General features: G+C 35.3%; 1 protein-coding gene across 2 annotated transcripts; it reads right to left on the reverse strand.

Moving 5' to 3' along the window:
* On the reverse strand, positions 4,959 to 12,036 carry LOC109353457. Of its 2 annotated transcripts, none has more exons than XM_019595741.1 (4): positions 11,922 to 12,036; positions 11,210 to 11,337; positions 10,701 to 11,136; positions 4,959 to 5,376 (listed from the first exon to the last, which is right to left on the reverse strand). In XM_019595741.1, exons 2-4 carry the CDS (start codon positions 11,221 to 11,223, stop codon positions 5,035 to 5,037), a joined length of 792 nt encoding a protein of 263 aa, XP_019451286.1. In that variant the 5' UTR covers positions 11,224 to 11,337; positions 11,922 to 12,036; the 3' UTR covers positions 4,959 to 5,034. The 2 variants fall into 2 exon arrangements, with proteins under 2 accessions (XP_019451286.1, XP_019451285.1); XM_019595740.1 differs by having other exon boundaries at positions 10,701 to 11,151; positions 11,209 to 11,337.

Genomic DNA, 16,020 nt, shown 5'->3' on the forward strand with positions numbered 1-16,020 from the left:
AGGATGCAAGCTTACTAGACATGGGAACAATTTCTTGGAGGATGGTAAATTGTATTGGTCTCTTGCTGGGGCCATACAATACATCACTATTACTAGACCAAAGATTTCCTATAGTATCAGTCAGGTGTGTCAGTTTCTTTCACAACCTCAAGAGGAATACTGGAAAGCTTTAAAGAGGATTTTACGGTATCTCCAAGGAACAATTACTCATGGTCTATTATTAAGACTGACATCTCATCGTCCTCTTTCTATCTACACTTACTCTGATGCAGATTGGGCCTCTGATCATGATGTCCGAAAATCTACTTCTGAAGCATGTGTTTATCTAGGCCCTAATTTGGTTTCCTAGTGGTCAGAGAACCAAGAATGGATTGCTCGATCCTAGCTGAAGCAGAATATCGCAGTTTAACTCTTGCTGCTAGTGAGATGATCTGGATCCAAAGTTTTCTTCAAGAATTGCAATTCAAGGCCTATGTTCTAGCTACTTATTTTGATAATATGAGCACCGTCTTACTTTCCAGAAATCTTGTTCTACACTCCAGAATCAAAAATATTGAGCTTGACCTTTTTTGAGTCATAGAAAGGGTTATTAGCAAACAATTATTTGTTGAGCATGTTTCCTCTAAGCATCAAGTTACAGATATTCTCACTAAACCACTCTCTACTTCCAGATTTCTTCTACGAGATAAGCTTCATGTGACCAATCTATGTACTGCTCAACATGATCATGGTGGCTCCAAATTTAGGGGGGAATATTAGAGTAGTTGAGTTTTAGTGTAACTACTTTATGTAACTATTTTGTAATTGTTTCCACTTAATGTATCTTGGATCTTTTTCTAATTTTGTCCATAATGTATTTGGCCCGTATGGCTGTCCAGATACATTACTATTCGTTACTCTGCTCTTATAAATATAGAGCATATATTCATTGCTTAATATAATTTCAATAATACAAACAAATTCATTTCTTATTTCTCTCTTTATTCTTCTTTTTCTTTCTTCTTCTCTCTCTTTACGATTCTCATACTTCTTCTCCTTCATCATCAAACTCAAACAGCCAGAGATAAATCCAAATAATGAACATTGTAAGGATGTCTGATTAAGGAGTGGGAAGGAATTCAAGGATGTCCCACGAACTGAGAATGATATATAAGTGGAAGATAAACATACTAAGGCACAATTCCCTGAAGAGAAACAAAATTCTGAAAATGTGTCTAAGTATGTAGCTCCACCACCATTTGTACCACCAATTTCTTTCCCCACAGACATGCAAAGGCAAATTTAGAAAATAAATATGGGAAACTCTTAGATAACCTTAAGAAATTATATATCGAACTGCCCTTCACTGAGGTACTGCATGAGATGCTTGCGTACATGAAATTTCTTAAGGATATTCTATCTAAAAAGAGAAAACAAGAGGATTATGAAACAATTGCTTTAACTGAGGAGTGCATTGCTTTAATTCAAAATAAATTGCCTCCGAAACTAAAAGATCTTGGTAGTTTCTCTATCCCTTTAAGAGCAAGTATGAGCCTCATGTCTTTATCTGTGTGTAAAATATTGGATGTGGCTGAACTAAAACCAAGTACTATATCACTTCAATTAGCAAATAGGTCAGTTAAATTCCCTATATGCATCTTGAAGGATGTTCCTATCAAAATTGAAACAATTTATATTCCAACGGATTTTGTAATAGTAGAGATGGAAGAAGATACACAATTCCAATCATACTAGGTAGACCGTTTTTAGCTATCTTTGGTGCTATAATTGATGCTAAAAATGGAAAACTTTCTCTAAGCACGAGAGATGAAAAAGTTGAACTTGATATTGCTAAATCTATTAAACAATATTCTCTTGACGATTCATATTGCAGGATTGATATGCTTCAACCAAGTAGTGAAGGAGGAAGTGCCTACAGAGAAATACGAGGACCTCTTGGAGAGAAGCATGCTAGTAGGTGACACACCGAATTTCAATGAGAAAGTGGTCAAGGGTATTGAATCTATAATTGCAAGCTCACCACTCTCATGCGACCCACATGAGAAGAGCTTGAGGATCATATGTAAATCTGATAATTGAGAGAAAGGGAAAGCACCTAAAACGAAAGTAAAAACACTCCTTTCATTCTCGAGTATGATTTCATGGGATCTTGCGTGATGCGCAAGGATCAATCGCCAAGTTAATAACGTTAAACGGGCGCTTCATGGGAGGCAACCCACGTTGGAGGTACATTTTTTTAATTCATTAATTTTAGTGTTTTAGTGTCGTCTTTAGTGTCTTCCTGAGTTTGGAGCCTTTGTAGGGGGTGTATATAGTGTCGATCACAAAAAGAATCATAAACTCTAAAAAAATATATAAATAACAAAAAAAAATACATGGAAAAGTGCTAACACGACAATGCCTATTAGTTGCCCCATTGAAATAAGGTATTTGCACCTAGTCCATCTAGGACAAATGGGTCATTTGAGACTTTTTTCTCTTCTTTTGTAGGTACTTCTACTACACCCAATAAAGTCAATCACTTATAATTGACACATGAGTTGAGGACACTTTCTACCTGTGAGTCAATCACCCAATATCTTTCTCTTATTATTTAGATTTTTGCATTTGGGACAATGTAAATTTGTAAGTTTGAGAGGTTTTTGCATTTAGATAGTTCATTCATATCATGCATACCATATAGATTTTAATTATTTTTAGGTTGAATATTCAAATTATCATGCATTAGCATATTTTTCATATCTCATTCATCCTCTACTTTGTTCTATGTGTTATATGTCTGCTTTAAATGAAAAAGTTTCAAATGAAAAACTATACATGTATGATGATTGTTGATTTGTGACCCCTGCTGAAGGAAAAAACTTTTGATAGAATAATAACATGAAAGACATTAAATTTGACAATTGTGGATTAAATTTGGTTTATTAAAAGTCCTCGTTTTATAATTTTTGTTGAATGAACCAAATGTGAGAAACTTGAGCCAAATACAATAAGAGTTCTGATTTTGAATTGACAATTGCATAAAAAACTTTTTTTCTTTCACGAGTGCATAATTTTCAATGATTGTACATTCTAGAACTAGATTTGTGGTCATTTCAAGATTGAAGTTTGTTTATATGCATTAAAATGATAGAGGCAATTAAACTTTTTCTTTTGACCTTCAACTGCTTGCTATAAACATTGAAAACTAGTTAGTTCCCCACTTTTGAACCTAAACTTTAATGATTTTCAAACTACTAAAATAAGGGTTTTCGGGGTAATTTATGATGTTTGATTGAATAATGAGAAAGGTAAAAATGTCATGTGTGATGAAAGAATCTATAAAAAGGTGAAAATAAATAAATAAATTTCATCTCCTCTCTTTTAGAAAATCTCAACAAAAAAAATGAGAAAATACAAAGTATACTACAAGAGAAGTGACTGAAAAAAAGTATGTTGTAAGGAGAAATGTAGATGAAAAACGATCATATAATAAAGTAGGACATATTAAAAGAATCTCAATGCTTCAATCAGATGTCTAAAAAGTTTAAGTATTTTGGGAAACATTTATAAGTCTTTTGAAATATCTTTTCTTTGTTTATCCCACCTAAAATCATTCATCTTGCCCATATTACAACCATTTAAAAACTTCTTGATTTTTGCATGCATTCAAATACAGTCAGTGTCAATTTGGTCTATAATCAAGCATATGGTAATTTACTTTTATGAAAATTTGAGCGAAATATTATGACCTTTAAACACATGAGAGTGATGAAAGAAGAGTGACCATAATTCATGTAATTGTTATAACACAAAGACTTAGCTTGAATTAAAAAAAATTATGATTCTTTTGTCATGATGTCTGGATTGTTTCAAAACTAACATGAAATTGCTTGTTATTTTGGGTCATGGTTTCTATATCATCATTCATGCATGATTGACAAAGTTAGACATAATACCTGCTTGAAGACAAGCAAAAGATAAGCTTGAGGGGATTTGATGAGTGTGAAATTATGCTACATTTGAATTACATTTAACTTGCATTTTAGGATATAATTAGGACTTTATGTTTGTTTTTAGCTTTTATTTCTCTTTGTTCGAGTTGAGCGGGTGTTTTTTGGCTATGTTGTGTAGTTTGGATGGATTGAAGCTAAAAAAAGTAGAGATTGTGTGCAAGAAGATGAAATTTGGTGTTGAGACTATGCAAAGACCAATTGAAGATCAAAAAGAAGTCGTGGGTATTATATTCTATTCCTATTTTTTAGATTTGTTTTATTGAGTTTAGCCCAATATTTTGTAATTATGATAAATGAGGGTTTTACCTCAAACACTTTACACTTTACGTTACAATTCTTTAATTTAGGATTGATACTATGCGCTTTTACATTTAATAAACATTTGTTCTTACTTCTATTTCATTGAGTGTTGTGATTTGAATCATTAAACTGAGTTTTTTTATTTGTGTGAGTTGTTTGGCCAACAAATTACATCTCTTAGATACATTGGGGATGGACCGAGAGGTGAACCCACTATTCGACCATTCAGTTATTCAAACTACAATCCTAATCCACGACAGTAGTCTTAGGATTCTCGAGAATTCCTGAGAATTATTCCTAAATTAGATTTCAACCATTTTTAATATTTTCATAATTATTCTTGTTTATTGCTCAATTGTTCTAAATTCTATTTTATTCATTATTTGAGTTAAATATAAATTAATTGTTATAATTCAAAGAATTTTTCAGTCCTCGTAGGATTGATATTTTATTACTTAGCGACATAATCGTCCACTTGCGATTTGCCCTATTAGGCTGAAAGGATTTCATTGAGCAGAATGGAGCCTGCAACTCTTTTTTCTATGAACTTTGCAAGTTATAATCTTGATCAATAGGAGGAAGGCTAGGTAAGGAATCTTTAATATATCTGCATATAGACCTCCCAAAAAATTAGATGCTTTATGAGTCTAAGGACGATCTTGCTCTGCTGAATCATGCATTTGATGAGGGTGGTATGCGTAGTTCGTGGTGGTGATGGAGACTCTTTTTGCATAGGTGACTAGCTGGAAAGGGATCCAGCTCCCACATGATGTAAATGTTGTCCCATAGCTCCTGCCAATCTGATTATTGCATTTGGCAGGAAAGGTTGATTACATATCCTATCAGCAGAAGAAATTGTATTGGTTGTTAAGCTCACAAAAGTGGACACAAATCCTTCTGAGTGATGTGGTTTCCGATTTAACTCATCAATTGAGTGATGCTCCTGCCTTTGCAATGATAATAATGGATGAAGCCAAAATGCAGGTAATTGTCTTCTTTCAATGGCTAGAGATTCAGTTGGCACTTCCATATCAACATTTGCTCGAAGTGGATATTGGATTTGAAGGTGATCTTCAACTTCCTGCACATGGGGGGATGAATAAATCTTTGTTGTTTCTCTCTTATTGAAATAGGATCTCTAGAAGGTTTTAGTTGTTAGCATAAATACGGGTGGTCTTAGTTACCTATGTCACCCAGATATCATTTATCTAAGACCAAGATTCTATAATGTAAACTTGTCTCTAAGGTGAGAAAGTGAGGGTATAATAACCTTCATTTGATCCAGTGCATAGAGATATCCAGATAATGATTTAAGGGTATATACTTTCTCACCCTACAGGAGTGTTTTTTCATTTATCTTAGAAATCAGTCTTGTATGGAGTTGATTGTCAAAAAAGTATTAATTTTGTTCCATGCTCCAAGATTTTTTCAGACATTAGTCTTTGTTATAAATCATGTGCTATAGCGGTGCGATAGCGGCATTGCGAAGATCGATGGCCCCTCCCTGCGAAAAAAAAGTGGATAACAGTGCGGCTTACTGTTACGGTTGCCATTGCATTCTGAAGTGCCTTCATTTCGCAGGGTAGAAGGCGCAAGAGGTTGAAGGTGAGTTAAATTCTGAAAACCTAATTTTTAGCATAAAAAGTCATTTTTACACTCTTTTTTTACTGTTAGCCTTCTAATTTAAAAAACAAAACCCTTCCACTTCTCTCTCATTTAACCAAAGCCAAGAAACACAAATGGAAGTGATAGGGGATGTAAGTGCTTGCAAGAAAATTCTAGCAGACATAAAACAACAAATTATGGATGCTTTTATGAAGAAAAAATCTGATAGAGATACAATTTATGGGGATTTACATGGCTGTTTTTTTATGACAACCTCTTTGTGGATTGTCTTTTTTATAGGATCGTTTCTTGTGAAAGTCCTCTTTTGTATTTGATTGTGTTGTATTTGTTGATTTATGATTTGTTACTTTGCCTTGGGATTTCCTCAGCTTTGATTTGTAAGAATGGTTGTGGAAGATTTTATAATGGATTGAATGTTCACAGTTGAGATGGAATGAAGTGTGAAGTGTTTTTATGAGTAGCTTGTGGATAGGAATTTAATGGAATGAGCACGGTTGTGTATGGATTGTATGGTCACGGTTTTGAGGTGGAAATTGTGTAAGTGTTTAAGAATATGGTAGAGGGATTTGATAAGCCTTGTGAAATTCGCTAACAATAGAAGATTCAAAATAAAATTCAATGTACTTTATTCATTACCATGCATGGTTCATATATAGACTTTTACATTAGGCAAATCAGCCATAAACAAAAAGATTGAGAAGATAACAACCTAATCTTATCTAATTTCTAATCTAATCTTCAATCTATCTATTCGGTTGGCATTTGAGATTTGATGCTTTGATTTTGTTTCTCCTTGGCCGAATCCCCTTAGGTTTAGATTGATTTTCCTTTGAACTTGATCTTTGAATGATGAGGTTAGTTGATCCTATGGCCTAGATTGCAAGCTTTGGCCATGTGTTTGTTCCTTGCCATCTTCCCCTCCTAGATTATAGCCGTGTAGACTTTAGGTAGGATTTATTCTTCATGTTACTTGCCCTTGTCCTATCTCCTTGCCTCTTTATGCTATTCCCATACTTGGTCGTGCACCCCTAAAGATAACATAACCTTAATTAAAACAAATGCATCTAAATGAAATCAATTTAAAGACATGATAATTAAAAGTCCTAATCTAGTGTGGGTTAAGACAAGTTCTCACTTATTTAGGGTCCTAATTACTAATGTAAGAACTAAAGAAGTCAAGGTGGTTCCTCCTTTAAACCGTGGACCTCCTTGAGCTCTTCACATAAGCTTATGCAATTTAAGGCCTTCTCTCCTCTTGCTTGGTCTCATGTGCACTTGTCTTCATGGTGGAAAATATTAGTTGTCGGAGTGCTTCTTGGGCCTTTTTGGTCCTTGCTTTAGTCATAGGTCCTCCTATGCCATGTAGAGGTTCTTCAATGATGTTATATCCAAGGTAGTTAAAATCGAGATTTTACTTAGAATCGGGAGGGCAACCAAAGATCGTAAACGTAGGATCGTAACACGGCTCGTAAGATTCTACAAATAAACAAATAATATATATATAGCAAGAAATTCATAAATTATAATATTAAAGATATTCATAATAATAAACATAATATATTCATAAGTTATAATAGCAAAATAACTAACTACACGAGTTCCGAATAAAAAATATAGGGTTTACTCACTATTCATGTTTTTAATCAAATTCATGTGTTAAAAAAGACATCGAGCTTAATAGAATGGGCTAATAACAGCCCATCATATGTTTTTTTATAAATAAAAAATTAGTGTTTTCAACAAACCCATAAATCACAATATCAAAATATCTCAACTACACAAGTTCTAAGTAAAAAAAGTAGAGTTTCATAGCCACTCATACACTCTTCACGTTTTAATTAAGTTCAAGGGTTAAAAAATATAATGGACTTCAGAGACTGGGTTAACAGCCCATCATATTTTTTTTATAAAAAAAATTGGGTTTTCAACAAACTGGGTTGCAAATGACCCGGATAGCTTCTTCTCTACTACCCATCATGGCAAAAACGCAGACAGAAAGTGAAGAATATTGCAGAACTACAATGAGAGAGAAAGTGAAGCAGACATAGAGCGAAAGAGGTTTAGGAGTCAGTGGGCTCATAGATTCTACCGTTTTTACGCACCCATACCACGATCCCACTCGATCCCACAAAGGCGTGCCCAAGACTAAGATCGAGCATGGAGTGAGGGTCAACGATCGTAAGATCGTGCGATCTCATGAGCAGGATCGTGATTTTGACTACCATTGTTATATCCCAATGGATTTACATCAGTTTTAGTGATGTAGAAGTAGAAATGCAAGAAATTGCTGATTTGATGGCCAGAAAACAGCTTGTAGTTGAATCTATCAGGGATGCCAAGAGAACAAAATCCACAAAAAAGCCCCATGGACTTAATTTATCAAAAAGCTCCAAGACAATCAAGTATAAATGATGCTATTGACAAAGAAGCAAGAGCAAGAACTGTTCAGTTAATAGCCAAGTTCTTTTATAAGTGTAGAATTCCTTTTAATGTTGTGCGTGATAGGAGCTTCAATAAAATGATGGATGTTGTTGCCAATTATGGTTCAAACCTAAAGCTTCCAACTTATCACGAGTTGAGGGTTCCATTGTTACAAAAGGAAGTCGAGCTCACAAAGGACATGATGAAGCCACATATAATAGAATATGCAATCTCAGGTTGTTCAATCATGTCTGATGCTTGGACTGATAGAAAGGGTAGGACACTCATCAACTTCATGGTTAATTGTCCACTTGGGACTATGTTTGTAAAAAGTGTTCATGTTTCTGGGTACATGAAGACAAGTGATAAGCTAGCTGAACTCTTGGATTGTTTTATATGTGAGATTGGAGAAGAAAATGTTGTGCAAGTTGTGACTGATAACGGTAGCAACTATGTGTTGGCGGGTAAATATTGTGAAGCAAGAAGACGGCACATCTTTTGGACTCCATGTGCTGCACATTGTGTAGATTTAATGCTTGAAGATATTGGAAAACTTGAAAGAGTCAAAAGGCAATACAAAGAGGTTCCTCTCTTGTAAGCTTCATCTATAACCACACAATGACATTGAACACTATGACAAAATTCACCAAGAAGACAGAATTGGTTAGAGCTGGAGTTACTAGATTTGCTACTAACTTCCTCATGTTGCAAAGGTTGCATGATCAAAAGGGGGTCCTTAGGAAGATGTTCACCTCGGATGAGTGTATGAATTCTAATGCAGCTAAAGACACCAAGGGGAAAAAGGCATTTGACATTGTGATGTTGCCATCATTTTAGAGTGATGTACTCTATTGTCTCAAGGCCATGGGGCCACTTATGAAAGTATTGAGGCTAGTTGATAATGAGAAACATCCTGCCATGCGTTACATATATAAGGAAATGGATAGGGCGAAGGAAACTATGATAGGAGCTTTCCAAGGTGATGAAAAGAATTATGATGCACTTTTTGACATCATTGATAAAAGACGGCAATTTCAACTTCATCATCCATTGCATGCTACTGGACATTTCCTTAATCCCAAACATTATTATAATAACCCATAAGAAATGGACAATGATTCTGAAGTTACTCTAGGATTGTACCAGTGCATTGAGAGATTGTGTCTTGATGAAGAAGATTTGATAAAGCAACTAATGAGTTAAGTTTTTATAGAAGATCTACCGAAACCTTTAGCTTGAAGGTAGCCATATGACAAAGAGATACTTTGCATCTTGCTGAGTGGTGGAAGAATTATGGAACACATGTTCGAAATTTGAGAAAAATTGTAATGAAGGTGCTGAACTTAACTTGCAATTCATTTGGATGTGAACATAATTGAAGTACTTTTGAGCGAGTAAGTAGCTAAGTATAGGTTCTAAATGATTTTACTTTGTAAATGTAAAGTGTGAAAGTGAAACTAATTTTTTTTTTATAAATGGATTCATGCAAAGAAGAGGAGCAAACTTGAGCATCGGAAATTGCAAGATTTGGTTTTTGTTAAGTACAACCAAACACTTAAAGAACGATTTGACTTCCATGATTTAACTAATGTAATTAAGCTAAATGACATTGATGATTGTTGTAATGAGTGGCTGACAAGAAGAGTATGTGAAGATGGAGAAGTGGTTGAAGAGGATGAGTATATATTTCTAGACGATATCTTGACTTGGGGGGCTGTTTCTAGTGCAGTGGGGCTGGTGAGCCATCAAAACTGACTAGGCAGCAAACAAGGCAGCAAAAAGCATCTACTTCTAATTCTAGATGCAAGCTATATTTGCTTATGTTCTAGGCAGCAAGTTGCATCTGCTTATGTTCTAGGCAGCAAGTTGCATCTGCTTATAGAGATGAGAATGTGGCTGAAAAAGTCTATAATTTAAGTAGTGGAGATAGTGGACCTAATGAAGAAGACTACCTTGGTGATAGTGATGGCTATCGATGAGAGTAATTTTATTTAGCTAAAACCTTAGAGACTTAAACTTTATGTTTTGAGGCCTTAAAGTTAGAAGTGAATTATAATACACTTATATTAAAGCCTTAAAGGCTTAGACTTATTTTGGTTATATGTTATGAATGTTTATTTAAGTTATTATATCTTTAATTTCATGTATGTTAGTATTTTTGTGTATTTATATGTAAAGGTCATAAAATAAATTACTTTGATATATTTGTTTAGTTGTAGCGGCTATCCCGCTATAGTGTTTTTAGGGTTGTCCGCTATACTCCGCTATCCGCAATTGTAGACATCAGTATTATAAACAATATTTTTTTTTGTATATTATTGTTCCTTGGTCCAAGTTACAAAATTATAGCAAACTTACCAGATTTTCATCATTACCAGTCCAAGGATATTTGCTTCCATTGTTAGTAAACTTGGGTGCCCCATGACCAGCCAATCTAGAGTTCATATCATCCCACATGTATTCCTCTTCCTCAGAATGTTTGCAGCTACTTGACATCAGACAGTTTTGTGTGCTAGGTTTGTGTTGTGTTAGCTGAAGATCTGCCTTGGTATTGGAAAAATTATGCTTGAGACTGAAACCATTCCTTTTCACAGATGTTGTCCCTGCAACACCACCTGCTTTGAACCAACTTCTGTAATGTCCTAACTCGGTGACTCTACCACCAGTTCTGCCGATACCCGAGCCCAAAATCCTTGAAAGATCAGAACTACATTCATTGCCTCCATAGGATGCACCAATGATCTTTTCCAGAACAGGATCATTTGATGCATCTCTATGAGAGCGCTGATTATTTGGCAACATATGATTACTACATTAAAATATGATGAGTGATAGTAAATAGCATAAAGGGGAAAAGATTAATTACTTCATATAAGTGCATGTTAACACTGGGATTAACCCATGGTCGTGCAGCACCCAAAGCTCTATCTGCCCTCTCTGGGTCCTCATTTGAGTATGAAATAGCTCCAGTCTTATCATCAACAACTCCTTTACTCTATCATATGAAAGAGGACCGAACAAAATAAATAAGCACCAAAGATGTCCAAAAAAGGGTACATGTAGTTACTTAAACTTAATAGGACATGATATCTATTGCTATAACATCATAATTGCAAGACCCTCATTAGATATAAGAATTTAATTTCTGACAAACCCATCCCAACTGGGTTAGAGGAAGAGCAAAAAGAAAAGATCCCAAGTTTATTCCTCAAATTTAGAGTTGCTTCACTGTATGGATTTTTAAGAAGACGGGACTCAACAAATTAGTATGTTAGATTCTTAGATATCAAACAACCAGATAAAACAACTAAAAAGAAGGATATTTCATGATTAATCGGGATAACGAACGAGAATAAATTAGTTTATAGGAAAGATCCAAATAAAAAATGCAGTCATTGCAGGAATAATGTACCGTCTTAATAAACGATTTAAATTTGATGTCATTCTCCCTGTCCGGTTTCATCATGCATCCTTTCAATTAATCAAAGTGTCAATTTTGCAATCAGGTCATTCTTGATCTATTCCCTACCAAATCCAACATTTCAAAACTTCAGGCAAAGGTGCAACCATTTCACCTACCCTGCTGGACTGCTGTAAAAGCTTCCTTTCTAAATACTTGGGATTCACATGAATGCTTTGTGGTGGATGTGACTATGAATCACTCTTAAGTGTAGCGGATGCAGAAGCAGAACCATTGACTAGAGCAAGTGAGAAATGTCCATCTACGAAAAGGGCAGAGCTTTAAGGGGTGGAGAGTCCCAGATTTTCAAGTCTTCCTAATACTCCATACTAAGCTTAGACATGTAATATGTCATCATATTCCCTTCTCTATAGATATGTTGAAGACGAACATCTCAATTCTCCTTAAGCAACTCACAAATGTTATGAAGTACATCAACAATAGGATCCAAGCGAATCTACACCTTCTCAGTAATGATATGGATAGCTTCAAGACAATCACTCCCCAATGTAACATGTCGATGACCCAACTTCCAAGTTAACTTGAAACCATGCTCAATGGCCAAGAATTCGCCTTGGATAGAAGAACCGCTTCAAAAATGACCACTAAAACCAGATAACCAAATGTCATCCTGATTGTGAAGTACACCACCTCCTCCAATCAAATGATCTTGAAATCTAAAACTACCATCCACATTGAGTATAACCCTTCCAGCTTCCAGACGATACCAATGAACATTTGGCAGAGTTTCCTCAGTTGTCATTGTACCAATAATATACCAATCCTTGTAGTCGTGGTGAACATTCCTAGAGACATAAGAGATATCCCAAGTCATGTCCCCAAAGATTGTATGGTTTCTCCACCTCCAAGACCACCATATGCCTGCTAAGAAGAGATGCCAATTAGGGAGTCTCACATGAGTTTCCAACCAAGACATGAATGATTGATTACTCCATAAGGTTTGACTATTGAAACCCAAACGATACCAAAGAAGAGCAGAGTTCCCACAATCTATAAAGGTGTGAAGAAGATCTTCATTTGCAGTGTTACATCTTCCACAAAGAGGCATAGTCGACATGTTCCTCCTTAAATGAATAGAGTTAGTGGGCAAAGAATTATGAATAGAGAGCCAAAGAAGAAACTTAACTTTTTCTAGGACATAAATTCTCCACAGCCAATTCCAAATGGAATGGGAAGGGGCGGGAACTTCATTGTTCTTGAGCCACCAATAACCTGAATTTTTCGTGTAACAACCAGACACGTTCTCAACCTAACACCAACCGCCTGAATTATGAGAGGACATCGGCACCAGAATGTTTAGAATAAAGTTCTTCAATTGAGTAGGAAGTATTGTGTAAACCATGTTAAAGTCCCAAGAATGATCCCTCCAAATGTCCTTCACTACAACTAAGTGTCATAAATATTAACAAAATCAACCATATGACAAAGCTTACCCAATCATGTCCAATTGTCATACTAGATAGAGTGATCATCATGTCCAATTTGTAAACTGAAACCACTTCTCAGCTCCATAGTGGCTTTAACAATGCCTTTCTAGACAGGAGAAGCATACTGCTTCGTCGGGACAAAAAGAATGCAACTATTGCGAAGATATTTTTCATTCAGAACCATACACCATAATTTGTTACTCCACTGGATCAAATTCCAAATCAACTTACCAAGAAGGGATATATTCGCAGAACGAGTGTCACAAATCCCAAGACCATCAACTTTTTTATTCTTGGTGAGAACTTCCCAATTCACCAAATTCAGAATTCGCTTATTCGCATCTCCTCCCCAAATAAAATTTCTACACATCCAATCAATATCATTACAAACACTCTGACTAAGCCACATACTCTACAAGGTATAAGTGGGTAGAGAAGTAACGACATATTTAGCCAGGCAAAGCCTGCCCGCCTTATTCAGCAAATTAGACTTCTATGTACTTATACGATGTTGAATCTTCTCGATTAACGGATTGAAGACAGATCTGTGAACTTAGCCTTGAACTAGAGGAATTCCTAAATAATTACCCAGATTAAACACAGTACGCATCCCACAAATAGCCATAAAGTTGTGTTTTCTCCTGTTCGAGACTATTCTAGAGCACATGAACTTGGACTTCTCAATATTCGCTTTCATACCAGAGGCCTTATAGAACTCCTCAAGCGTAGCAGTTAACACGTTAACCCGAGTCTTAGAAGTTTTACAACACAACAGAACATCAATGACAAAATTTAGAAATTGGGGGTCCACCTCTAGAGAGTTTCAAAGGCTGCCAAATACTTGAATCCACCTTAATCTGGATAAGGAGAGATAATTTTTCCATACAGAGCACAAAAAGATAAGGAGACATGGGATCACCTTGGCAAAGACCTCTATTTGGGCGGAAGGAGTCCAAGCGAGATCCATTTCAAAGCAATGACATACTACCATATCTCTCATACCACATGATCAAGCGAGCAATATTAGTCGGAAAACCAAAGTCATTCAAATTCTGTTCCAAGAAATCCCAGTTCAGTCTATCATAGGCTTTTTCTAGATCCACTTTGAAGGCCAAAACACCATTCTTTTGCTTAGATTTGTGAATGAAATGCATGAACTCTTGAGCAAGAATGACATTATCAGTAGTTCCTCTCCTAGGAATACAACTATTTTGCAAAGGGTCAATAAGATTATCCAAGAAGGGTCACATCCTACACACAATCACCTTGGTTAACACCTTGTAAGCCACATTACAAAGAGTAATAGGCCTCAGATCTCTCAGAGAAGTAGGAGGACTAACTTTAGGGATAAACACCACAAGAGTATCTAATAGGCGGATATCGGTAGACCCAGAACGAAAAGCATCCTGCACCATACTCCAAATATTTTTCCTCACAATTTGCCAATATTTTTTGAAGAAAAAAGGTTGAAACCCATCAAGACCAGGAGCTTTGAAAGAATGCATAAACATGATCACCTTAGTAACTTCATCCATAATAACAGGGGTTGTCATACTCTCAACACCTACAGAAGGTAACACTGGAGTGGGTACCTTACAATAATCCAGATTAACTAGGCTACTACCAAAAAAGAGAGTTTGTAGTAACAATCAACTCCTTCTTTAAGTTTGACAGAATCTATAGACCAATCACCATTTTCCAAGAATGTGTATCAAAGTAAAAATATTTTAAAAAATATAATAGGATAAGCGTCATAGTAAATTATGCACTTAAGTGGACAACTTTGTAAAAACAAATGTTAAATACTCCCACTTAAATAACTTAATCATTCTCTAATGATATTAATTTTTCACTAATGTTCAATTTTATACTTAAACAATAGTTATCAGAATATATATTTTCTCTCTATTTGATATCATACACAAAGACTAGAGAAAGAAAAAATTAAGACAGATAAAATTTCATTCATTTAAAAGACCAAGTTATATTTGTATAACATCATGGACTGTACATTCCTTGACACGCCAAAGAGAAAACTGAAGAGCCTACATAAATCTTGAAACCTCCTTTTCGCAGCAGCTATTTGAGCTGTTGTGCAATGACTCATATCTCTAGATAACAACAATACAAGTTATGAGTTTGGCCAAATGTAAAGGGTTGTGGTAGAGGGCTATATACTTATGTTACGAAAACCTAATGTAACAAAGAGAAGAATAGTTAAAACACTAATCCTAATTCTCTAATAATATATAGTGTAGTCGTTCAACACTTCCGGGGATGTATGCACAATTAGTTGAACCTCGTTACTAAATCTCTTGTGTTATTCTCTTGTCTCTATACTCTTTACTATTTGATTGTTAGTTTTTTCCTAACATGAGCCATCATCTTTTCTTGGGATTCTTTCTATTGTGCTCTTGTAGTGTTTACAACTTGAATGGTTTATTGAAGTTCTTCTTGCTGGGAGATTAGAGCAGCAAATAGTTCATCCAGTCTGAAATGGATGGATGTGCTAATGAGGTAGACAAGTGCATATGAGGAAGCATATGGGCTAGGTTGAGGTTCAGATGGAGGTGGTGGTTTAGGTTCAGATTTAGTTTCTGATTCAAGAACAATTTTTCCAGAATTATGGTATGAATATTTTGAGTCTAGAATAGGAGTTTAAGGAATGGGAAACAAATATTAATACTCTAGACGTGGAACAAATTTTTGAGGGGTGTAGATTTGGGTAATGAGGCTATGTCTAGTATGAGATAGTTAACATATACCGGGG

The sequence above is a fragment of the Lupinus angustifolius genome, chromosome LG08, assembly GCF_001865875.1.
Source record: "Lupinus angustifolius cultivar Tanjil chromosome LG08, LupAngTanjil_v1.0, whole genome shotgun sequence".
NCBI lineage: Eukaryota > Viridiplantae > Streptophyta > Magnoliopsida > Fabales > Fabaceae > Lupinus > Lupinus angustifolius.